Source organism: Mastigoproctus giganteus, chromosome 7 (genome assembly GCF_048544385.1).
Source record: "Mastigoproctus giganteus isolate SK-2022 chromosome 7, ASM4854438v1, whole genome shotgun sequence".
NCBI classification, from domain to species: Eukaryota; Metazoa; Arthropoda; class Arachnida; order Uropygi; family Thelyphonidae; genus Mastigoproctus; species Mastigoproctus giganteus.
In genome coordinates, this window is record NC_143581.1 from 186,938,945 (window position 1) to 186,965,406 (window position 26,462).

General features: G+C 35.7%; 2 protein-coding genes across 2 annotated transcripts; one reads left to right on the top strand and one right to left on the bottom strand.

Moving 5' to 3' along the window:
• Positions 1–3,766: 3,766 nt before the first annotated feature.
• Positions 3,767–12,055, bottom strand: LOC150083416 (uncharacterized). The gene is made up of 6 exons (XM_090377259.1): positions 11,873–12,055; positions 7,306–7,361; positions 6,823–6,924; positions 6,139–6,174; positions 4,264–4,296; positions 3,767–3,974 (listed from the first exon to the last, which is right to left on the bottom strand). The coding sequence occupies exons 1-6, from the start codon at positions 12,015–12,017 to the stop codon at positions 3,921–3,923; spliced, it is 426 nt and encodes a 141-aa protein (XP_090233385.1). The 5' UTR covers positions 12,018–12,055; the 3' UTR covers positions 3,767–3,920.
• A 5,000-nt stretch (positions 12,056–17,055) lies between these two features.
• On the top strand, positions 17,056–25,162 carry LOC150083417 (uncharacterized). The gene is made up of 6 exons (XM_090377260.1): positions 17,056–17,231; positions 19,194–19,249; positions 20,477–20,578; positions 21,526–21,561; positions 24,664–24,696; positions 25,021–25,162. Exons 1-6 carry the CDS (start codon positions 17,087–17,089, stop codon positions 25,072–25,074), a joined length of 426 nt encoding a protein of 141 aa, XP_090233386.1. The 5' UTR covers positions 17,056–17,086; the 3' UTR covers positions 25,075–25,162.
• Positions 25,163–26,462: the final 1,300 nt, after the last annotated feature.

Here is a 26,462-nt window from a genome sequence, read left to right on the forward strand (position 1 = left end):
TAATCTTTGGATAAAGTGTACCGTACACTTTCGATAAAGTGTATGGAAAAAGTTAGAAAGTACACGAATCTGAGACATGAAATCAAGGACATGTGGCATATGCAAAAAGAATCAACCATCTCAATCATCGTGTCAACCACCGGTATGGTACCAAAGACTCTACATAACAGCCTAGCAGCAATAGATCTTCCAGAGAAAACCTACAACGAACTGCAGAAAGTCGCAATCCTGAACACCTATATGACAGTCAGAGAGTTGCTCGACTAACAGTAACACCAGACATTATAACCACCCTGTGTACTTGGTAGCAGTATCCGTCACGGAGTGGAATCCCCCATCAGGGAGAAATAATAATAATAATAATACCAGTTGATCAAAGAAAGTGTACCGCATTACAAGTACTACTAATCGTCTCATCCGTTGTTATGGCACCGATTTCACACAACGGATCAGTCATAACCCTCATCGACAAGAAGGAAATGGCCACCTACCTGAACGACATCGCGGTGCACAACCCCCACCAGCAACTTCCAGAAATAACTAAGGGCAATTCCGACCATCGTGTAACCAACCGACATGGTGTCAAGAGGCTTCATAGCTCAGCAGCAATGGCCCTCCCAGAGAACCCCTACAAGGAACTCCAGAAAACCGAAATCCTGATCATTTGCAGTATAGCCAAAGACTTCCTTCAGTAATAATAATGTATTGACCAGACATAACAACTGCCTCATGCACCAGGTAACAGTACCGGTCCTGGGATGCAAAAGACACCCATATGGAGAAACAAAGAATAAAAAAAAGCAGCAATAATAATCTGATATATTCAAAACCTTGCTGGTTAAGCTTCACTTAATACAGAGCAATTGATCGAGTATTACATTTTTTCCAAATATTGAAAGCATTTGCAGAAAAACCCGCCGAACTTTTTTGAAAATCTTTTGGAATTAGCATTTAGTGAAGAGTCCGTCAAAGTTGTGTGTAATGTTCGGCATATCCAATAAGAAAATAAATAAATGTTCTGAAAATTGCATTGGGGTTTAGTTGTTCATAAGATAATCAAATTGCTGAAATTATTCATCGATGAAAATTTTGCTGCCTTGGTTGTAAGACAAAGGGAGCAACTGAAAAAGGTGCTCTTCGAGGAAATGAAAATTGTGGCACAGTTCACATTTAGCGAGCTTTATTCATTTTTGTATTATTTCTAGTTCAGGAGAAGTTCTCGGAAATGTGGGCGTTTTTTTGTTTGCATTCCTCACAAAAATGTAAATATTGAAAGAACATTGAAATATTGAAAGAATAATAAATGTTCAGCGATCAGATGTTGAATGTAATTAGATTTAAATGCAATTCATATCATTGTTTTTATAATTAAATAAATAAATTTTTATTACTAAAATATTGTTTATTGAATAAAATCTTTGGCTTCTGCTTTATTTTATTGCAACTCTGCTTAATTAGTCCTAAAATAATTAATAAAGTAACTATTATTTTTTTGCTATATATTAAATGAAACTTTTCAATTTTATGAATGAGTGATTCGTTCGTGAAGTGAACCTAGTCCAAAATCGGGCTTGGTTCACTTTTCATAAAAATAGATCTCATTTATCCACATGTTGTTCAGTTTTGAAGTGAACCAGTACGTAGTTACAGTATACTCAAGTAGATGGCAGCAATACACATCTCCTCCGATAAATATTACCTCTATACTGGAGCTGTAGTGAACTACACTGTGTTGCCACTTTATTAGGTACACCTACCTAATAGCGAGTTGAGCCTCCTTTAGCCTTCAAAACAGTCTGAATTCGTGTAGGCATGGATTGAACAAGAAGCTGAAAACGTTGTGTAGGAATGGAGTACCATGTACACATGGTGAAAGTAACCATCTGACTGAGGATAAACTGTCAACATGAACGATTCAAAGTATGGCAAGAAATCATTCCATGCACCATAATACTGATCCCCCCACCACCTTGCACATTAGTCGTCAGATGTGACGAGTCCATGGATTCATGTTGTTTTCGCCAAATTCTAAGACATCCATTAACATGATGCACCAGGAACTTCGACTCGTCAGATAAAGCAACTGTTTTCCAATCCTCGATAGTCCAGTGCTGGTATTGCTGTGTGCCCACAGGAGGCGTGCTCTCTTGTTCTTCATTGATAACAAAGTTCCGCGATGTGGCCGTCGGCTGTTGTAGCCCATTCGCGACAAAGTGCGACTAGTGGTCAGTTGCGATATTTTGTTCTGCGCACCAAGGTAGGTTGTATTCTGACGTGATGTGCGACATTATGGCCCGTCTGTTTGCCTGCACAATTGTAGCCATCCTTCTCTGACCTCTCTAATCAACAAGCGAGTTTCTTCCACAGGAGTGCCATTGAGAGAATGTTTTGTGTTCTTTGCACCATTCTCGATACACCCTTGAAATTGTGGTGCTTGAAAAGTTCAGGAGAACTGCCGTTTCAGAGATGCTTTGTTCAGCACGTCTTGCACCTACAACCATGCCACGTTCGAAGTCCGTTAGATCACTCCTTTCCCCATTCTTGCTGCGGTTTGTGCGCTTAACTGATACTACGAAGGTTGTTCTGCTGCATTTATATCCACAACTGTGGTCATGTGACTTGCAATGTTGTGTGAAAAACTATTTCTGTGCACAGCAGGGGTGTACCTAATAAAGTGGCAGCAGAGTGTAAGTCTACAGAACGTGTTGTACCCGTTTCGCTTGGACGATTGCGATGTTTTTGATTATTAAACTATTCACTGTACTTTTAGCGGTATGATGAATTTAGATTTGTTATCTGAAAGTAGTGACAAATATGTACCTTAAAGTGAGGCAAACTCCTTCAGAGATGTTAAATCGTTGAATTTATAATTACAAAGTTTGTTGGAACATCTCGAATAATCCCTTTCTCACGTGAAATGAACTACCGAGATTTTTCTGTGCTTTTTTGGATGGTTGTGGTGATATCCTCACATTTCCCTTTTATGATATATGTCTGTAAAAGTGTGTTCATGGGCGGATATGATTTATATATTTTGCCCTGCTCAAAAACCCGTAATCACTCATTGGGGAATCCCACTCCCACCTCCTCAGATAGGCTATCAACAACACCGAAGGAAGAGTTCTTTAGAAATTTCTCCAGTTTTCGACGGTAATCAAACTCAGACCTTTTCAAACGAGTGTCAAATGAAGATGTATCGTGTCCACTAGACTGCCACGAAGGACAGGTTCAATAGACAGAAGGGTGGCCAGATATTTGTTTCCAGGGTAGTGTATAATCCACTTTATCTAGGTCTGATAATGAAGATATAGTCTTACTGGTAAAAACTTACTCTTTAAGGAAACATATCTAGATTTTTAAGTAATTGAAATGATCGCGTCACAGTTAAAAAGGAGAAAACAAGAAGAGAATGAGAAACAGAAAAATAGCTTTATATAGCGAATGTCTATTCAAGAAGTAATTATAGAGTATAAAGATGAAAACAGTGGCAAAGTTCAGAACAGGTTCTTCTGAAATAGTTCTTTCAACATTTACAATCAGAATGTAAATTTTGGAAGATCTATTTCATAACTAAAAAGAAATTATTACGTAAAAGCTGTATGTCATCGATGTTAATGGCTGTTCAATGTGAGAAATTTTAACGTTCTTCTAAAATATTTTTTAAAAATATATATTCTTTCTATCACTATTTTGATTCTCAAATAAGCATGTATGAATGAAACCAAAAGTAACCTTGAATTAAAAGAATTTGACGTTATATTTCAAAAACGATTTCAACTCTTCTTTTACTTTTTTATTAGTTATATTCTCAAGAAAACAACATTTATAATATCAGTTGAAATGGTGACTGGATAAGTACGTGGATAAGAAACTAAGGAATACTTCTTGGCGTTAGTTTCGTTTTCTTCGGAAATTTCAATTCAAATGTTGCTGTGCACTCCTATCAGCTCTTCAAAGAAATCCTTCATGCACTCCTTAAAATGAAATAAAAACATCACCATATATTGCTTCTGAGCATACATATTCATCATATTTTAAATATAAATATAATTTTATATTAAATTTAAGAGTTTGTGTTAGTTCATTTATAATTATTATAAAATTAAAAGTGAAACATTATACGAGGTTTTTCTTTTTTTTTTTTAAATCAATTTCTTAAATTTCATTCAATAAATTTAACAGAAATAAAATTTTCGCGAAACTAAATATGAAATTCAATGTCTACTTCAATACAAGATTTATGTAAAAAGAAAAAAGACTTACCACAACTTTACTGAAATCTTCACTGTCTGGCGCCTGAAATTGATACAGAAATAACTCAGAATTACTTTCTTCTCTGGGCATGCTTAAAAACTATCAACCTGAATTCGAAGAATTTGTTTTGAGGGGAGGGGAGGGAAGGGTAAACGGTTTTAAAGGAGAGGGTTAAATGTCTATGGATAACTGAATACATCGAAAAGAATTACCAGTTTTTATTCCGAAAGGTAATCAAAATTAGACAAACTTAGGAAGTACTCAAACTAGAATTTGTTTTTTTGCAATCTTTAGAATGTTAAAATCTGCTTAATGAATTCAAACCTGGATACGTCTGAAGGTCATCTTTAGATAGAAACGAAAAAAAGAGCTTTGAATAAAAAGTGGGCGTTTTTGAAAATGATTTTGTGCAATGACTGCGATTCATATTCAGAAATGTTCCAGGAACACGAGAGTGACTTTTGAAGACTGGACTCTTGTGGGTTTTTTTTTTTTTTAAATACAAATGGTGTGTTCTGACTCCTTGATATATAATTAACCCATTGTGGATCATTCCGAATTGGACTGTTTTGAATTGATCTAAATGGGGTTATATTTTTATTTTCAAATAGGTGCTAGAGTTTAACACTTGAGTGGGTGTACTCTTCCCTGTGTTTGGGCAAGACAAGGGGGATGGTTCTGTTGCAAGAAAGCATTCGTAAGCTGGATACTAAACTAGCCGGCTCCAAGGCTGAGATGGTTAAAAGTTGCTGCAACTGTCTGGGTGAAGTGGCCAGTCACTTAATGTAAACAATGCAACCCAACACTAAATATGAAACATGAATTCTATTCCACTGGTTAGCCTTTATCATTGCTAGACATATCGAGCAGGACGTTTTGATTAGGAGCCCTTTGGACCAGAGATGTTCCACTATCCAAATTGCAATCACGGTGGGCAGGAATTGAAGGCACGTGCATCTTGCTAATACATAATTGCATCCATGGCATGACGAATGCAGGATTTTCTGAAGGCAAAATTGAGATCTCCTCGCTATTTGGTAGGTTTACCTAATGTAGTGGCTACTCAACGTATTGTATGCTATTTTGGGTCACACGTTTCAAGTAGATGGAACCCAGAGAGGCCATGGAACTCAATAGCAGTAGCTATTGGGAAGAAGCTATTACTCAGAAAGTGGTTGGTTATAAGAAGGGCTTATGAAAATATAGCACTTATGTAATCTATTTTCAACATTTAAGTATTCTGTATTTAAGTGGACCTTAGAGGTCTAAACCATGTCATTAGGTAAAATCAAAGGCCTATATACCTGTGTGGAAACAATTGTTTCAAAATTGCTTACGCTTTACGAGAAAAAGAAAAAAAACTTTTATTGTCCGCATGTCTCCACTTTATAATTTATTTTAGGTAGCTATCGATATTATTTTGAATACAGTAGTAATAAATATTGTTATGAAAGATGTTAATAAGTGTTGATGGGCGTTCCTGGAATGTCCCAGAGTTGTATACGGACTCCGCAAGTGGACTTTCTAAACACCCCGACTTCAAGTGATGATATCTTCGAGAATCGACATTGGAATCAGCTGGACACCATAACATTGGAAAAGAAATATGAAGATATGATTGGAGAAACATTTGAAAGGTTTCATATTCTTCTACAGACAGAAACATTCACCTCCTCCATAGAATCCTTAGTCAAAACGTACCAGTGTGTCATCATCTTGTGGGTTTCAGTTATATAGTTAGAGAAAGCTGACCGACTTATTAGAAGATTTCGTACTCCAATGGGGACATTTTAACTTTTCATTTCAAGTGTCTTATAAATTGAAAATTAAAAGAAAACTATTTTTATTAAAAGTCAGAAGAAAATTTCTTCAGAAAATACTTACTATATCTGCAGTTTTTTCTTGTATGCATCGATCCACCTAAATATAAAGAAATAAGAAGTTGTTAATTTCAAGTTGAAAATAACTGTGATTATAAAATCACTGAGCTAATCTAGTCTGAATCTGAACAACTGAAATTTGAATTTATATCCCCTAGTTCTGGTTATAACAGTGAAAATTCCACCTTCATTCTTTTTATTGAATCAGTGAAGATTACTAATCTTCTGAGAGCCTTATAACCTCTAATCAGTTCTCTTCTGAGGTGCTTAGTTGCGAGAAGCTCTGTAGCCCACATAATTGGAAACTTGAAAATATTGAGAGAGAGAGAGAGAGGATATGACAATGACTTATTTCATCAAGTCTAGGTGCATCAATTTTGGACGGTTAAACTTTCTAATGTTAAGTAATAGAAGAATCCTGGATGCGCATCTAAATTGGTAGTACAATTAAGATTCCTAATTGAATTTCTTAAAATTTAAATTGGGGTTCAGTGTGCCCCAATGCGCGATTTCTGTCTGCAATTGATATCTTAATTACAGAGAGAAATCGAGAAATATGGGCAATATTTAAGGCAGCAACACCGAAAACGTATTTTCATTATTTGTATAAAAGGTGTCTTGTATTTGCAAAGTGACATTAATTCATTAACACACATAGGGATGTTATATGTTTCAATAAAGTACATACCTCTCCTGCAGTGTCTTTACAAGAATGATTGACATAAGTCAACTCTGGGTGTTCACTGTCAGGGTAGTGTTCCGAGAAACATTGAGAAAGAGCATCCTTGAACTACAGAAAGAAATTTCATTAGATATCTATTTAAGTTAGTTCACATACGGCATAATTTCATTTTAAACTTCTGACAATCTGACGAAACTAATTTTAATTTTAACTCAAAAACTAAATGTGGGACAACACAGAGACTTTTTCTTTGAAGACTGACCTAAAGGTTATAACTAATTGTATTTACATTACACTAAAACTCAGGTGATTGCTCAACCACCGTGTGTTACTGATGCTAACATAAATTTCTATTCACATTTTAAAGGAAAGGAGAGATCTAAACAGTAAATTTAACTTTACATAAATTTACATAATGAAATTAATAAATTAATAAATTTATTAATTTCATTCAATTTTTAAGAGTGCAGTAGAAAGGTGTATTCTTACCTCGCCAGTGGGTAACTTAATACATTCTGCAATTCTATTTCGGGTTTCGTCGTCCCCTGAAATCAGAGTAACACGTTTTAATTTATAAATTACTCCATTGGAAAGAACTCTTCGTGTAATCACTTAAGAGAATTTATCTTTGTTTGTGAGTGTTAAGATCAAATTAATAGTATTTTTTAGGTCACGATATTCGTTAAAGAGGAAGGAGACTATATTCAACAAAAGTTTGCATTCTGTATTGAGTTAGGATGTTATTCCATCGTTGTTGTCTGCGCGTGTAGCACAGTGGAATCTTCACCGTCCTTCCCACACCGGATGGAAAAGTCTATGGTTCGAATCCCGTCAATTACGCGAGGAACTTTTATGGGTTATTTTCACTCCTTGGCTGAGTTAATCGGTCAGAGCCGTAGATAATAACGTTCCCCAAATGGAAACTCGGTTTTTTGTCCAGCAAAATAGGAAAATCGATCAGAGAACACACTCAATTCAAGCACATAATACACTTGAGTAGTTGATTTAAATTCCAGGTGGTCCTAGTGTTATTTATTAATATTAATGTTCTGTAATAGTATTGACTTGTAGGCTGTGAGAGGCATCCTAGCAGCTTGGAAGAAAAGCCACATTGAAACTGTTCTAAAGTAATTTCCGGAAGTATTTGTTACTTTGGTAAGTAATGATGATGTTTTCTAAATAATGTAAATTTGTATATAATAGCAAATATTTAACGAGTTCAATGTATGTTGTAGTCAACTCTTAGAATTGGGCTCATCAAAAAAATTTCGGATTCAGCGAAAAGAAAACCGAAGAATGTTTCATTTATATCCTTGTTACATTGATAAGTTTTGTTTTAAAAGAATTTTTTCAATCGTCCCAGTTGGAGTGTTTCCAAAAATCGCTTAGAAAAATTTAATCAATTTATTTTTAAATAAAAACCAAATGTTCACATTACGCTTCAAGACCAGAATTTTTTAAAACACGCTTTATATCTTTTAAATAAGCAAAAATTAAAAATTGGAGCTATTTCAGGTCACCTTATTCTTCCATTTTGAAATTTTTATGGCCAAGTGATCAAAATACGATTGGTTACACAAAAACAGTTTATATTAACATATTAGGCAAAAACACACTAAAACACCTTAACAGAATCATTGCTGTGCTTGAAACGTGCTGTTATTTCAAACAAAAGCGGCCCAATTCGATACTGAATAATATTATTTTTGGCCAGTGTGTGTGTGTAGATATTTTATATAAACTATTTTCGAAGCAATCAAATGGCCAAAGTTGAAACACTAAACATTTAAACATTGATATTCCAAACTGTGACATTTAAAACACTGACAGATGAAAATGCAACAAATTCTAAAAGCAGTTCAAATCATGACAAGTTTGAAATGTCGGCAGATCAATACATTGATCGTTCAAAACACCAATATGGTGAGAGACCGATTGATGGCGAGTAGTTGAATTATCGATAGTCTAAATGAAACAAGAATATCAGTGGACAACTAATTCGTTAATACCTTCTTGAACTAGTCTCATTTATTCGAAGTGAAATGAACCGAGATTTTTTTAATGGAAACGTCGAATAATAAAAACTGTAATTTTTCGCCTTTTTTATGTAGTTCATAATTTATTTTGCTATAATGTGTTTAGTAACAGCCATTATTACTAAATTAATTCCTTCGCATGAGTCTAAAAAGACAGTATAGAGCAATGTTTATAATGTTTACAAAGCAACTAAGCAAACCCTTAGCCATAATTATGAGAGCATCCTTGGACTCAGTGGAGCTCCCCACGGACTGGAGATGTGCAAATGTATCCCCAATTCACAAAGGGGGATCGAAGGGTGACACGAGTAATTACAGACCACTTAGTTTAACTTCTGGTCCGGGTAAAATAATGGAGTCACTGGTTAAAGATGCATTGCAGGATCATCTAGACAAGACTGCAGCAATAATTAAGACACAGCATGGGTTTGTTAAGGGAAAGTCTTGTCTGACAAATTTGATAGGATATTATGATGTGGTTACAAAGGAACTGGATGCAAAAAATAATTTTGATATCATATATTTGGATTTCAGGAAAGCTTTTGACACTGTTGCGCATGGAAGACTATTGTACAAATTGGAGCAGAATGGTATTAAGGGTAAGTTGCTAAAACGGATAAAAGGATGGTTGAGTGGGAGAAGACAGAGGGTAGTAATCAATGGGTGCTGCTCTTCGTGGACTGATGTTATTAGTGGAGTCCCACAGGGTTCGGTGTTAGGTCCACTGTTGTTTTGTATATTTATCAATGATATTGATGAAGGTATATCAGGCTTAATGTCGACGTTTGCAGATGATACAAAGGTAGGCAGGGTTGTTAATGACAGTAATGGCAGTGTGCTACTGCAACAGGATCTAGATAATTTGGGCAGATGGGTAAGAAGTGGCAACTGAAGTTCAACCTTGACAAATGCAAAGTACTGCATATGGGTAGAAGTAACCCCAGAGAAACGTACCAACTGTGTGGTACTACACTTAAGGTGGTAGAAAATGAAAAATATCTGGGAGTAATTGTGCAGTCAGATATGAAGTTTTCCGAGCAATGCAGACAGACATTGCTCAACACCCCATGATCTGCCAGGGTTGGTGATGGGGTGTTGTCAATGATATACAGGAATTTTGCTAGCAGGGAAAAGGAGGTGATTGTCCCTCTGTATAACGCAATGGTCAGGCCACGCCTTGAGTACTGGTACAGGTCTGGAGGCCTCATTTTAGGAAGGATGTCGATTTGCTTCAGCGTGTACAGAGAAAGGCAACAAGATTGGTGAGGGGAATGAAGGGATCCTCTTATCAAGAGATTATTAAGTTCTGCAAATTGCAGTGACTAGGCACCTGCACGGTGATCTGATTGAGGTGTATAAGGCCTTGAATGGGTTGAGCACGTTGAATTCTGATGGGATCCTTCCACTTGTTCAGATTACGAACGTATGGGGGAATAAATTCAAATTAAGAAAAGACAGATGTAGAATAGATCTGCGGAAATTTGCCTTTAGCCAGCGGTTGGTTAATTGCTGGAACAAATTTCCATCTGTCGTTGTGGAATTTGAAAGGTTAAATAACTTTAAGGAGGAACTGGACAGGCACTTTGTGGGAATGGTGTGATTTTTTTTTTTGGCTGAATTTACATAAGCTCATACACTTGCTTTCTTGCATCACATGCCACCACCACCACTACTACTACTACTATGTTCTGTTAAAAATGCAAATTTACAAAATTAAAGCCTTACAATTACAATTTAATGGTCATTAAAAATTACAATTAAAAACTTAGAGAATTATAATTACAAACTTATTGCTATTTTAATCTCTAGGACCAAAATTACAAGAGTCATTAAAAAAAAAGGTTGCTTGAATGGTAAGCGCCAAAGCAGCAAACGCTGAGAGGCTTGAGTATAATGTGTCTGTAAATGACACATCTTTTTCGGTTAACTTGCTTGTTTTTTTGTAAGAAAATTCCCAGTTTATAAGAAACAAGGATGTGCGAGTGTTGCTTTACAGGACCGACTAACTTCCCATGGTATGAATAAAACCGTTAATAGTTTCTTGATTCGCGAAAAAGAAAAATTCCTCCTGTCTTTCCACACCATGGTAGGACAGGTGAAACATTTTTCATAAAAACTGCTAACTTAACAATTTTCAAATAAACCTTGGGCATATTTAAATAAGCACTTATTGGTGAAATGACATCAGTCTTAAGATCACTGTCCAAAAGTGTACGGTGTACTATTGAAAAGAGTTAATCTTAATGTTCTTCATAAATGCTCTTGCTTTCAAAACATTTCAACTCACTTCCTCAATGAATCTTATGATAATAACAATTTGAAAATTTATTATCGCCATTATAACTGTCTTACAGCTATTAGATGACTATTGGATCGTCAGTTCCTGAGGTTTTATAATCGACTTCTGTAAAACGAGAATCAGGGGATTCATCGGACTGACGGGTTTTTCCAAATTACGCCCCTATATATTTTTTTGCTCGTTATGCTTATTCCAAATTAATTAGTGGTTTAGGGCACAATGTCCTAAGTTGCTGATGCACCCCAAAACAATCCTCTGTCTAAAAAAAGTCTCTCTATTCTGAAATAGTAATTTAACTAAGAATTTCAGTAGTTCATAAACTTTTAAAACTCATGTTTGAAGAGAATTCTTTTCTTCAAAGATTTTTTTAATGAAAATTTAATAACTGAATATTTTAACAACCGAATAATATCTTTTATTAAATGGCCGAAATTCTACTAGGATACAGTTTGCATGTGGGTAGAATCTACAATTTGTTTTGAATGAGGGAGCCCGTTTCTACCATTAACAAAAGTGAAGTGATTACGGGCATGAATCTCTAATCAAAACGGTAGCAGTCACAGAGAATATTCCAACTTTGGAGTACAAAAAAACGTTTAAGTCGCTGTTTATGTAAATGGTTTATTTACAAAAATTCGCAACCTTTTCTTTAAAATAGAAATAAGATATTGAATTTACTGCAATGCATACTGAAATGAGAAGTCTATCACGAATTACTTACTGCAGACAACAGCCATAAAATCATTTAACTCGGGGCGATCAGGTATGTCTGATGGAGGTTCCGGAGGTACTTCCTGTCCTGTTGGAAATGCGAACCCAGAACATAACGCTGCACCCGCAAGGAATAAGGCAAGCTGAAAACTCATCTTTTGTTCTTGCAAATTTCGAAAGTAAAATACGAATGGAATAGGGTAAGCGCTTGTGAATATCTTTTGATACCAGCAGTTTTCCTTGGTTACTTCACACCGGCCTTGAATTACTTCCTTTCCTTTCTCATTACCGCAGGAAATTGAAAACGAAGATACAGTGATTAGGCTTATCAAATATTATAAACAAAATTTGGTCATTTATGAAAGCATCTAAAAAATCAGAGTTTAACCCAAGTGTCAATATTTATCGATTTTCGCAGTACATACTTTCAAGTATATATGATTATAATTATTATTTATTCAATAAATAAATAATTACTTAAGAAAAGAAGGAATTACCTTTATGATGTCTTGATAGAACATTTCTGTACTAATACTCTCTGTTGTTGAATTAACTATGCAAATAATTTACATGGATTCCTCATACTTTTAGACACAATCAATGATCCAATGTACCACAGAATCGGAGGCCAGCGGAACCGAAACCTGACCCCAAAATTCATCGAATCACCAACTGAAATCTTTGAGTGAGTGAAGATCATGAGACCATACTTTAAAAACAATTTAAATGCTTTGAAACCAATTTAAATAATGAGTATATACTTTAAACACTTAAAAAAACAAATATTAAAACATAAAAATAATATAATAAAAAAAACCCATCAGAATCCTCTGACACATTAAGAAAATAAAAGAATTTTCTTGCTTCTCTGAAGCGGACGGGGCTTTTCGACTATGGTCATGATCACAGGAAAGTGAAACCACCGGTTTGTGATGGAATTTATAGCATGGAGTTGCTATCATGCCTGTGAAGGACCATGAATCTGAGATGGGATTGGGGCGACGTACATTGACTGAATTTTGATATAATTTAATTTCAAGGGCAATGATTACACCAAATAATTAATTTCTCAGCAATTAATAATGTGGTGTAACCATGTTGGATGCTAAGTATTTTTGCTTCGTTCAATAGAAAGGTGTGGCCTTCACCGTTCACCCCCACCCCACCGTGGAGATCCAGTTCGTCCATCTTCAATAAGCCCACCCTCCATCCTGTCTTACAACGCAACAGTTTTGCAGTTTCTCGCGTTAACTACCCTCCCAATGAGCTCCTTTGATGGACACGTTGTGTTTTCACTACGCAGCACACCGTGTGGGAATAATGAACGTTCCCTCCATCCTCCTAACGGGCATCATCCGTACAGCAGTGTGCTGCTCAGTTAGAATTTAACAAATCCATCGCCCACCACATTTACCCTCCCTAATATTAGGAAAAAGATTCTATCATAATAGATAAATAATTTTATATATATATATATATATATTTAAGTATTTGTTAATAGCTCACTATCTGACTAACACTAATGAATATAAATAATTTATTTAAATTGTTTAAAAATCAGTTTTATTCATCGGATAGATAATAAAATCAACTCCCAGTTGAGTAAATATTCTCGGATGGATGTAATGTGACGTTGCAGTCTTTGCTGTTTCCAAACAAACCGACATCAAAGCAGCGGTAACTTCCATCCGAGGATATTTGATTTGTTTACCCACTTCTCACGGTGCAGTTCCTCTTGGATAAGAAGCGACACCCCTCTGGAGATATCTCATAGATGGGGTGATACTTTAAAGTTGAAGATCCGAAGTTGTTTGGTGCACTTGAATTTTTAATCCAATCAGCTTAATTAAGAAAAACATAAAATCAAAAGAAGTGCATCCAATTGGTATAGACGAACAGTGCACTGTTGAGTCAGTTTGGTGTGACATAAGCACTGCGAAAGCAAAAATAAGAGTAGGAGTGTGTTATAGGCCTAATGACTTGAATGAGTACAATGAACAATTGTACACAGAAATAGAGTGGGCTAGTAAATCGGAATGTCTTATAATGGAGGATTTTAACTTCCCAGATATTGACTGCAATGGACAGAATATAGGAATGGACAGAAAATTCTGAACAGTGAAGACTATTTTAGTGTTGCAATAACTGAGTTTATGACGAATCTGCAATGGAAATTTCAAATTGATAACGAATTTTATCGATGACTCCAGAATGAATTAAAAATATGTTAATAAAAATCGTGGGCCAATTGTGTCTAATGGACTTAGATTGACTAAATTTATTTCATTAATAATTTCATAAGAACAGAACGGAGGGTAGGCTTATTCAATAGGGAAGAACTGGATCCTTACGGTTGGGTGGGGGACAGCAGTGTGGTAGACGTTTGCCCGTTAGTAGGGGGAGGTACGCGGTGCACTAATCTGTTTGTACTTGTGTCCTTCTGTATGGGCATCCCTGTCTATGGATCCGGTTTACTAATTACCGATTGTTTTCTCCCTTTTAGGTACCAGCTCATTGACGGATTTTCAAATGGACATTCAGAATGAGGACCGCTTCGTCCAGGATACTTGCTTGAATCGGGAATGGACAACAAGAATCTGTTGAAGTGATGTTGAAAGGAGGCTAATGGCGTACAATTGCTATTTATTGTATTATTAAGTATTTATGTATTATTAATCCTCTGTACTTGTAATTCAGAATGTAAATTTCTTCACGTACAAAAAGGAACTCCTTTTTGTACATGTTAACACAATCTAGGGTCTTCGTCGGGGGTCAACCACCCAAATTGAGACTAAAACAGCGATAAGGGGTTCCTGTTTCTGTTTTACTTTCAATTTATATATTACAGGGGCGTCTTCCTAAAACCGCCACTGAGCATGGTGCCAAAGAGCCTCCATAGAATCCAAGCAGAAACAGGCAGGCCTTCCAGAGAACAGTTACATGGATTTCCAGAAAGCTGCGATCCTGAACACATGTAGGAATGAGAGAACGTTCCTCGATCAATAGCAATATTAATAATTATAATAATAATAGTAACCAAACATAATCAGCTACCCAATTCAGTTGGTACCAGTACCCTTTAAGGTGCAGAAAAATCCATAAAGGAGATAAAAGGTTTTTATAATAATATTAATAATAATAGCCAACAGTAACACCAGACATAACATTAACCACCCCGTGTACTTGGCAGCAATACCCGTCGCGATGTGGAATCCCAAATAAAGGAGAAATGATAATAATAATAAGAATAATCTTTGGATAAAGTGTACCATACACTTTCGATAAAGTGTATGGTACACTTTATCCAAAGAAAGTGTACCATACTACAAGTACGAACCCCAGGCAGTAGTAGAGACCCGAACCCACAAGCTGTACTCGGACCGCGCCATTATAACGGATAAGACCATCCCGCACAACTGACCGGACATACCCTTGTGGACAAGATGGAAAAGGCTACCTATCTGATTGACATAGTGGTGCCGAACACTAGCAATGTCCAGAAAATCCATGAGGAAAAAATTAGGAAGTACACGAACCTGAGACATGAGATCAAGGAGATGTGGCATATGCAAGATGTATCAACCATCCCAATCATCGTGTCAACAACCGGTATGGTACCAAAGACTCTACATAGCAGCCTAGCAGCAATAGGTCTCCCAGAGTACACCTACAAGGAACTTCAGAAAGTCGCAATCCTGAACACCTGTAGGACAGTCAGAGATTTTCTCGACCGACAGTAACACCAGACAACAACCACCTTGTGTACTTGGTAGCAGTATCTATCACGGAGTAGAATCCCCCAATCAGGGAGAAATAATATAAGAGAAACAACAACAATAATAATAATAATAATAATACCAGTTGATCAAAGAAAGTGTACCGCATTACAAGTACGAGCCTCAGGCCGTGCCAGAGACCCCACTCACAAATTATATACTGGGGCCGTGCCATAACAACGGATGAGACGATTTCACACAACGGATCAGACTTAACCGTCATCGACAAGAAGGAAATGACCACCTACTTGAACGACATCGCGGTGCACAACCCCCACCAGCAACCTCCAGAAATAACTAAGGACGATCCCGATCATCGTGTAACCAACCGACATGGTGTCAAGAGGCTTCATAACTCAGAAGCAATGGGCTTCCCAGAGAACCCCCTACAAGGAACTCCAGAAAACGGAAATCCTGATCATTTGCAGTATAGCCAAAGGCTTCCTTGAGTAGTAATAAGATAGTGACTAGACATAAGAACTGCCCCAAGCACCCGGTAATTGTACCGGTTCTGGGATGGAAAAGACACCCATATGGAGAAAAAAAGAATAAGAAATGCAACAATAATAATCTGATATATTCAAAACCTGGCTGATTACGCTTCGCTTTATACACAGGAATTGATCGAGTATTGAATTTTTCAAAATATTGAAAGCATTTATTTTGTTTGCATTCCTCACAAAAACGTAAATATTGAACGAACATTTCCAGAAATAAACGTTCAGCGATCAGATTTTGAATGTAATTGGATTTAAAAGAAACTTATATCATTGTTTTTATAATTAAATAAATATGTTTTAATATGCTTGCACATTTTTTTGCTTGCTTCCACGTTTTAAAGTGTTTAAAGTATGTTCTCATTATTTAAATTGGTTTCAAAGCATTTAAATTGTTTTTAAAGTATGGACTTATGATCTTCACTCACTCAAAGATTTCGGTTGGTGATTCGATGTATTTTTCGTACGGGTTTGTGGTCAGCTGGCCTCCAATTACGTGGTGTATAGGATCATTGATTTTTGTCGACGAGTGTGAGAAATCCATGTAACTTATTTGCATAGTTAATTCAACAACAGAGAGTATCAGCACAGAAGTGTTCTATCAACACGTCATAGAGGTAATCCCTCATTTTATTTACTAATTATTTATTCATCGAATAAATAATAATTATAATCATATATACTTGCAAAGTATGTACTGCAAAATAGATATATCAAACATTTGAGTTAAACTCTAATTTTTTAGATGCTTTCATAAATGACCAAATGTTTCTTTGATAAGCCTAATCATTCTACCTATTTTTTTTAATTTCCTGCGATAATGAGAAAGGAAAGGAAGTAATTCAAGGCCGGTGTGAAGTAATCAAGGAAACCTGCTGGTATAAAAAGATATTCGCAAGCCCTTACCCTATTCGTTTCGTATTTTACTTTCGAAATTTGCAAGAACGAAAGATGAGTTTTCGGCTTGCCTTATTCCTTGCGGGTGCAGCGTTATGTTCTGGATTCGCATTTCCAACAGGACAGGAAGTACCTCCTGAACCTCCTTCAGATACATCTGAGCCTCCCAGGATAAAAGATATTATGTCTGTTATCTGCAGTAAGTAATTCGTGATAGGTTTCTCATTTCAGTATGCCTTGCAGCGTATTCAATATCTTAAAGAAAAGGTTGCGAATTTTTGTAAATAAACCATTTACATAAACATCGACTTAAAAGTTTTTTGTACTCCAAAGTTGGAATATTCTCTGTGTCTGCTACAGTTTTCATTAGAGATTCGTGCCCGTAACAACTTTACTTTTGTTAATGGTAGAAACGGTCTCCCTCATTCAAAACAACTTGTAGATTCTACCCTCATAGCGTGAAAAATGAATTCTAGTAGAATTTCGGCCATTTAATAAAAGATATTATTCGGTTGTTAAAATTTCATTAAACATATCTTCAAAGTCAAGAATTCTCTTCAAACGTGAGTTTTAAAAGTTTATGGACTACAGAAATTCTTAGTTAAATTACTATTTCAGAATAGGGAGAGTTGTTTTTAGAGAGAGGGCTGTTTTAGGGTTTTTGCGTGCTTCAGCAATCTCGGACATTGCGTCCTAAGCCATGAATTCGTTTGGAACAAGCAAAGTGAGCAACAAAATATATAGGAGCGTAATTTGGAAAAACCGACAGTCCGATGAAGCCCCTGATTCTCATTTTACAGAAGCGGGTTATGAAACCTGTAGGACTAACGATCTAATCTTCATCTAATACCTGTAAGACATTTTTGTATACAGCTACTATATACAAATTTGAAATTACAATTACAAATGTAAGACATTTGTAATTGTAATTTCAAAATGGTAGAATTAGGTGGCCTGAAAGAGCTGTACTTTTTAATTTTTGTTTATTTTAAAAAGATAAAGCGTGTTTTAAAAAGTTGTGGTCTTGAAGTGTAATGTGAACATTTGGTTTTTATTTAAAAATAAATTGATTAAATTTTTCTAAGCGATTTTTGGAAACACTCCAACTGGGACGATTGAAAAATTCTTTTAAAACAAAACTTATCTATTTAACGAGGATATAAATGAAACCTTCTTGGATTTTCTTTTCGCTGAATCCGAAAATTTTTTCATGAGCCCAGTTCTACTTCACAGAAGACATCACATCTTTCACATTAGTTTCAGAACAGCAAAGAATATAAATCCATTGTATGTGGACTGTGGGATATGTTCTGCTTGCTTTCACATTAGCAATTTTTGAGTTTCTGCAGGACAACCATAGCCCTTGTTTTACATATACACTTAAATGTCAAATAAATCCCACGTAACGATTCTTCAGCAATAAACACCTAAATTGAAGCGTGAAAGAGTTGACTACAACATACATTGGACTCCCTAAATATTTGCTATTATATACAAATTTACATTGAATTTAGAAAACATCATCATTACTCACCAAAGTAACAAATACTTTCGGAAATTACTTTAGAACAGTCCCAATATGGCTTTTCTTCCAAGCTACTAGGATGACTCTCACAGCCTACAAGTCAATACTATTACAGAACATTAATATTAATAAATAACAGTAGGACCATCTGGAATTTTAAATCCACTACTTAAGTGTATTATGTGCATGAAATGCGTGTGTTCTCTGATCGATTTGCCTATTTTGCTGGACAAAATACCGAGTTTCCATTTCGGGGAACGTTATTATCTACGCCTCAGACCAATTAACTCGGCCAAGGAGTGAAAATAACCCATAAAAGTTCCTCGCGTAATTAACGGGATTCGAACCATAGGCTTTTCCATCAGGTGTGGGAAGGACGGTGAAGATTCCACTGTGCTACACGCGCAGACAACAACGATGGAATAACATCCTAACTCAATACAGAATGCAAACGTTTGTTGAATATAGTCTCCTTCCTCTTTAACGAATATCGTGACTACGATTATCATGACCTAAAACATACGATTAATTTGATCTTAACACTCACAAACAGAGATAAATTCTCTTCAGTGATTACACGAAGAGTTCTTTTCAATGGAGTTATTTATAAATTAAAACCTGTTACTCTGATTTCAGGGGACGACGAAACCCGAAATAGAATTGCAGAATGTATTAAGTTACCCACTGCCGAGGTAAGAATACATCTTTGTACTGCACTCTTCTCTCTTAAAAATTAAACGAAATTAATAAACTACTCAATTAAAAATGTACATTTATTTATTGTTCCCGAATATGTTATTTGATGTTGTAAAGTAAAATTTACTCTTTAGATCATAGAAATTTATGTTAGCAACAGTAACACGCTGGTTGAGCAGCCATCTGAGTTTTAGTGTACTGTAAATACAATTAGTAATAACCTTTAGGTCAGCCTTCAAAAAAAAAGTCTCTGTGTTGTCCCACATTTACTTTTTGAGTTAAAATTAAAAAAACAATTTTTATTGCACATCGGTAGCGCTCTTCTTTTACTAAGTAACTCTCCTTTTGTTGACAAAAAGGTTGCTAAGTAATTAGTTAATAATTGTATAAAGGTTATTTATAAATTATGCGAAGAGAAGTATTTTTTAACAATTTTCAAAGCTGGAGTTGTCCCGGCAACCTTGGCTCAGAGAGCCAACGTTGAGGCGGCGGTGGTGGCAAGACGCCTGCGCAGAATCTTGCACGGCTCTCATCTGCCAGTCGCTTTTCCCCCAAGACTTTAATCGCTTCTCCAGGAAGAAGTCGGAGTCGCTTTTCCCACCCTTTTTATTCAGAACAACTGGAAAGACTCAAATAGACAACGTTTTCGTTAGTTCCTCAGTTCTGGCCAAGACGGGGTACAAGAAACGTTTTCAGTTACCACAAAGCTCTCTATTTGAGATACTACACTAACGACCATTCGTGACTACGGACCCTTAATCCTGAGTGCCCGGCACTCAGTAGTTAACCGATTTTTAACAGACCAGCTGTAAAAGCATGAATTGTTGCTCTGTCACGTTGTACCTTTACTATTCGTGTTTTCAGTGACACTTCATTATTATTTACTTTCTTACTTAGTCCGAATTTTATTGCCGAAATTTTCTACTCATGCAAATAGAAAATTGATAAATGGGTATTAAAAAAAATGATCAATGCCCATAAACCTGATCTTTTCATTTACATCAAATGATGTTCATTATCTGCAGATGACCGACCATTGACCAATCTCTATGGCTACTTGTGGATTGACATCTCTGCAGTTCTATAATATTTTTTCTTCTTCCATAGTCTTAGAATCACTTATCCATCCGAATTATTTTGGTCAGCTTCTCAGAATTTTAAAATGAAATTATGCCGTATGTGGACTAACTAAAATGGGTATCTAATGAAATTTCTTTCTATAGTTCAAGGATGCTCTTTCTCAATGTTTCTCGGAACACTATCCTGACAGTGAACACCCAGAGTTAACTTTTGTCAATCATTATTGTACAGGCGCTGCAAGTGAGGTATGTACTTTATTGAAACATATTTAGTAGACTATTATATCAGTATAACATCCCTATCTATGTTAATGAATTAATGTTTTAAAAATATATTAATGTCACTTTGCAAAAACAAGACACCTTTTATACAAATTACAAATAACGAAAATACGTTTTCGGTGTTGCTGCCTTAAATATTGCGCATATTTCTTGATTTCTCATTGTAATTAAGATATCCATTACAGAGAGAAATCGAGAAATTGGGGGACCCTGAACCCCAATTTAAATTTTAAGAAATTCAATTAGGAATCGTTATTGTACTACAAATTTAGGTGCGGATACAGGATTCTACCATTACTTAAGATTAGAAAGTTTAACCGCCAAAAATTGACGCACCAAGACTTGATGCAATAAGTCATTGTCATATTCTCTCTCTCTCTCTCTCTCACTCTCTCTCTCTCTCTCTCTCTCTCTCTCAATATTTTCAAGTTTCCGATTATGTGGGCTACAGAGCTTCTCGCAACTAAATACCTCAAAGGAGACCTTATTGGAGTTTATAAGGCTCTCAGAAGGTTAGGAATCTTCATTGATTCAATAAAAAGAATGAAGGTGGAATTTTCACTGTTATAACCAGAACTAGGAGCCTTAAATTCAAATTTCAGTTGTTGAGATTCAGACTAGTTTATAGGATGTTTTAGTTTAGCCAGCGAATCATTGATTATGGGAGAAAATTAACCTTCAGAGATATCACCAGATTCATTAACTGATTGTGTCTTTTTATGCTCTTGTTTCGGTCTATCCAACCTATTTCTTTGCTGGTTAAAGCCAATTTGTACACAGTTTCCTTAATCTTCATTTTTTCATTCTTTGTGGAATGACGTAAAGCACTCAGCGATTTTATAATCACAGTTATTTTATGTTGTGATTTTCAACTTGTAATTAACAATCTCTTACTTTCTTTATATTTATAGGTGAATGAATGCATACAAGAAAAAACTGCAGATATAGTAAGTATTTTCTGAAGAAATTTTCTTCTGGCTTTTAATAAAAATGGTTTTCTTTAAATTTTCAATTTATAAGACACTTGAAATGAAAAGTTAAAATGCCCCCATTGGAATAGGAAATCTTCTAATAAGTCGGTTAGCTTTCTCTGACTATATAAATGAAACCCACAAGATGATGATACACTGGTTCGCGTTTAATCTGGCATTGTCCTGCCTTATATTCGACAACTCAGTTACTCTAATTTGTCGGGAATGCGTACTTTCAGATGGTACTTTGGACACCTTGGAATAAATTAGGTTTTTTCAAGGTAGGTTGTGACTAAGGATCCCATGGCGGAGGTGAATTTTTCTGTCTGTAGAAGAAGATGAAAACCTTTCAAATGTTTCTCCAATCATATCTTCATATTTCTTTTCCAAAGTAGTAGTAGTAGTAGTAGTAGTGGCATGTGATGCAAGAAAGCACATGTATGAGCTTATGCAGCATCAGCCAAAAAAAAAAAAAAAAAAAAAAAAAAAATCACACCATTCCCTCCAAATGCCTGTCCAGTTCCTCCTTAAATTTATTCAACCTATCAACTTCCACAACGACAGATGGAAGTTTGTTCCAGCAATTAACCACCCGCTGGCTAAAGGCAAATTACCGCACATCTATTCTACATCTGTCCTTTCTTAATTTGAATTTATGCCCCCTAAGGTTCGTAATCTGAACAAGTGGAAGGATCCCATCAGAATTCAGCGTGCTCAACCCTTTCAAGGCCTTATACACCTCAATCACATCACCGCGCAGGTGCCTAGTCTCCAGCCACTGCAATTTGTAGAACTTAAGCCTCTCTTGGTAAGAGGATACCTTCATTCCCCTCACCAATCTTGTTGTCCTTCTCTGTACACGCTCAAGCAAATCTACATACTTTCTAAAATGGGGCCTCCAGACATGTACGCAGTACTCAAGGCGTGGCCTGACCATTGCCTTACCTTATACAGAGGGACAATCACCTCCTTTTCCCTGCTAGCAAAATTCCTCTATATCATTAACAAGCCCTATTACAAGCACTGGCAGCTTGTCTGAATTGCTCAGAAAACTTCATATCTGACTACACAATTACTCCCAGGTCTTTTTCATTTACTACCACCTTAAGTTTAGTACCACACAGTTGGTACGTTTCTCTGGGGTTACTTCTACCCCAGAGAAGTAACCCCAGTTATGGTGTCCAGCTGATTCCACATCATCACTTGAAGTCGGTGTGTTTAGAAAGTCCACTTGCGGAGTCAGTATACAAGTTTGGGACATTCCAGGGGCTCCCATCAACACGTATTAACATCTTTCATAACAATATTTATTACTACTGTATACAAAATAATGTCGATTGCTACCTAAAATAAATTGTAAAGTGGAGACATGGGGACAATAATGTTTTTTTTTCTTTTTCTCGTAAAACGTAAGACATTTTGAAACAATTGTTTCCACTCAGGTATATAGGCCTTTGATTTTACGTAACGACATGATTTAGACCTCTAAGGTCCACTTAAATACAGAATACTTAAATGTTGAAAATAGATTACATAAGTGCTATATTTTCATAAGCCCTTCTTATAACCAACCAATTTCTGAGTAATAGCTTCTTCCCAATAGCTACTGCTATTGAGTTCCATGGCCTCTCTCGGTTCCATCTACTTGAAACGTATAACCCAAGATGTGAATGTATTTAACTTTATATAATAAATAACAAACTGGCTCGCCAATTGTGGGAAGGTCAGTTTTATTTCAATCTGTAGGATTTATAGCATACAATATAGCATAAAATACATTGAGTAGACTCCATCATTATGTAAACCTACCAAATAGCGAGGAGATCTCAATTTTGCCTTCAGAAAATCCTGCATTCGTAATGCCATGGATGCAATTATGTATTAGCGAGATGCATGTGCCTTCAATTGCTTCCCACCGTTATTGCAATTTGGATAGTGGAAGATCTCTTGTCCAAAGGGCTCCCAATCAAAACCTACTGCTCGATATGTCTAACAGTGATAAAGGCTAATCAGTGTAATAGAATTCATGTATCATGTTTAGTGTTCGGATGCATTGTTTACATTAAGTGACTGGCCACTTCACCCAGACAGTTGCAGATACTTTTAACCATCTCTGCCACTTGGCGCCGGCTAGTTTAGTATCCAGCTTACGAATGCTTTCTTGCGAAAGAACCATCCCCCTTTTCTTGCCCAAAGACAGGGAAGAGTACACCCATTCAAGGGTTAATTCTGTCTAAACTCTAGCACCTAATTGAAAATAAAAATATAACCCCATTTAGCCCCATACAAAACAGTCCAATTCGGAATGGTCCACAATGGGTTAATTATACATCAAGTAGTCAGAACACACCATTTGTATTTTGAAAAAAAAACCCCCCAAAAGTCCAGTCTTCAAAAGTCACTCTCGTGTTCCTGGAACCAGTTCTGTACAATTCTGGCATTGTGATATGGTGCATTTTCCTGCTTAAAGAAGAAGTTAAGACGAGTCGTGCATTGGGAAATGCCTCTTCGGTTACCACAGCTGTACTGGATTATTATTTGACTGACCGTAGCTCTTCTGCTTTCCTGCATACGTTTTGTTATTATCAATTTTTGTTAGTTTTCTCAATAATTATCTTAAATTAATTTAACCTAAATTGAAATGAATTACAGGTAAACGAAAACAAAGGATTCTTATAAAAAATACATTTCTGAATATGAATCGCAGTCATTGCACAAAATAATTTTCAAAAAACCCACTTTTTATTCAAACCTGTTTCTTTCGTTTCTGTCTAAAGATGAACTTCAGACGTATCCAGGTTTGAAGTCATTAAGCAGATTTTATCATTCTAAAGATTGCAAAAAAACAAATTCTAGTTTGAGTAATTCCTAAGTTGTCTAATTTTCATTACAGTTCGCAATACAAACTGGTAATTCGTTTCGATGTATTCAGTTATGCATAGACATTTAACCCTTCCTTTAAAACCGTTTAACTTTCCCTCCCCTCCCCTCAAAACAAATTCTTTGAATTCAGGTTGATAGTTTTTAAGCATGCCCAGAGAAGAAAGTAATTCTGAGTTATTTCTTTACCACTTTCAGGCGCCAGACAGTGAAGATGTCATGGAAGCTGTGGTAAGCCTTTTTTCTTCTTACATAAATCTTGTATTGAAGTAGCCATTGAATTTCATATTTAGTTTCGTTAAAATTTTATTTCTGTTAAATTTATTTGAAATTTAAGAAATTGATTTAATTAAAAAAAAAAGAAAAACCTCGAATAATGTTTCACTTTTAATTTTAGAATAATTATAAATGAACTAACACAAACTCTTAAATTTAAAATATGATGCATAAAATTATATTTAAAATACGATATAGCTAATTTTATTTCATATTTAAAATATGATGAATAAGTATGCTCAGAAGCAATATATGGTGATGCTTTTATTTCATTTTAAGGAGTGCATGAAGGATTTCGTTGAAGAGGTGATGGGAGTGCGCAGCAACATTTGATTTCAAAATTCTGAAGAAAATGAAACTAATGCTAAGAAGTATTCCTTAGTTTCTAATCCACATACTTATCCAGTCACCATTTCAACTGATATTATAAAAGTTGTTTTCTTGAGAATATAACTAATAAAAAAGTAAAAGAAGAGATGAAATCGTTTTTGAAATATAACGTAAAATTCTTTTAATTCAAGATTACTTTTGGTTTCATTCATACATGCTTATTTGAGAATCAAAATGGTGAAGTAAGAATGTATATATTTTTAAAAAATATTTTAGAAGAACGTTAAGATTTCTCACATTGAACAGCCATTAACATGGACGACATACATCTTTTATGCAATCACTTCAAGCAGTTTGATAATCGATTCAATCAGATTTCTTTTTAGTTAAGAAATAGTTCTTCCAGCATTTACATTCTGATTGTTCTGCACTTTGCCACTGTTTTCATCTTTATACTCTATAATTACTTCTTGAATAGTTATTCGCTATATAAAGCTATTTTTCTGTTTCTCATTCTCTTCTTGTTTTCTCCTTTTTAACTGTGAAGCGATCATTTCAACTACTTAAAAATCTAGTTATGTTTCCTTAAATAGTAAGTTTTTACCAGTAAAACTATATCTTCATTATCAGACCTAGATAAAGTGGATTTTACACTACCCTGGAAACAAATATCTGGATCCCCCTTATGTCCATTGAACCTGTCTTTCGTGGCAGTCTAGTGGACACGATACATCTTCGTTTGACACTCGTTTGAAAAGGTCTGAGTTTGTTTACCGTCGAAAATTGGAGAAATTTCTAAAGAACTCTTCATTGGGTGCTGTTGATAGCCTATCTGAGGAGGTGGGAGTGGGGTTCTCCAATGAGTTATTACGGGTTTTTCTGCAGGGCACAAGATAGAAGTCATATCGGCCCATGAACACACTTTTAAAGACATATATCATGAAATGGAAATGTGAGGATATTACCACAACCATTCAAAAAAGCACAGGAAAATCACGGTAGTTCATTTCTCGTGAGAAAGGGATTACTCCAGATGTTCCAAAAAACTTTGTAATTCAACGATGGAATAAAGTTTCAACTGCAGTTAATGTCTCAACAGATGTTAAACACACATTGCTTTTAGTGGAAGAGCGGTGGCCCATAATCCAAACATCAGGAATGATGACTTGAAGATTTCAGCTGGAATGATTCGTGTCAACAATGAAATTCGGTGGTGATATGGTTAAAGTGTGACGTTAGATCTCGTGGTATGGCCGAAGCAATTAAGTGGTTGTGGTGAGAATCATGAATCCATAAGCCTACCTGAATATTTGGACAATACGATACTACCTGCGATGAGGGAGTGCTTTGGTACACACCCTTATTTATTTCAACAGGACCATGCCAGATCG

Coding starts and splice junctions, on each gene's coding strand:
- LOC150083416 (XM_090377259.1), bottom strand. CDS start 12,017: ATGAGTTTTCAGCTTGCCTTATTCCTTGCGGGTGCAGCGTTATGTTCT. Junction 6,925..7,305: donor TTAAGTTACCCACTGGCGAG/GTAAGAATACAC, acceptor TTCTTTCTGTAG/TTCAAGGATGCTCTTTCTCA. Junction 3,975..4,263: donor AAGATTTCAGTAAAGTTGTG/GTAAGTCTTTTT, acceptor TTTCATTTTAAG/GAGTGCATGAAGGATTTCTT.
- LOC150083417 (XM_090377260.1), top strand. CDS start 17,087: ATGAGTTTTCGGCTTGCCTTATTCCTTGCGGGTGCAGCGTTATGTTCT. Junction 17,232..19,193: donor TATTATGTCTGTTATCTGCA/GTAAGTAATTCG, acceptor CTCTGATTTCAG/GGGACGACGAAACCCGAAAT. Junction 20,579..21,525: donor GTACAGGCGCTGCAAGTGAG/GTATGTACTTTA, acceptor TTATATTTATAG/GTGAATGAATGCATACAAGA.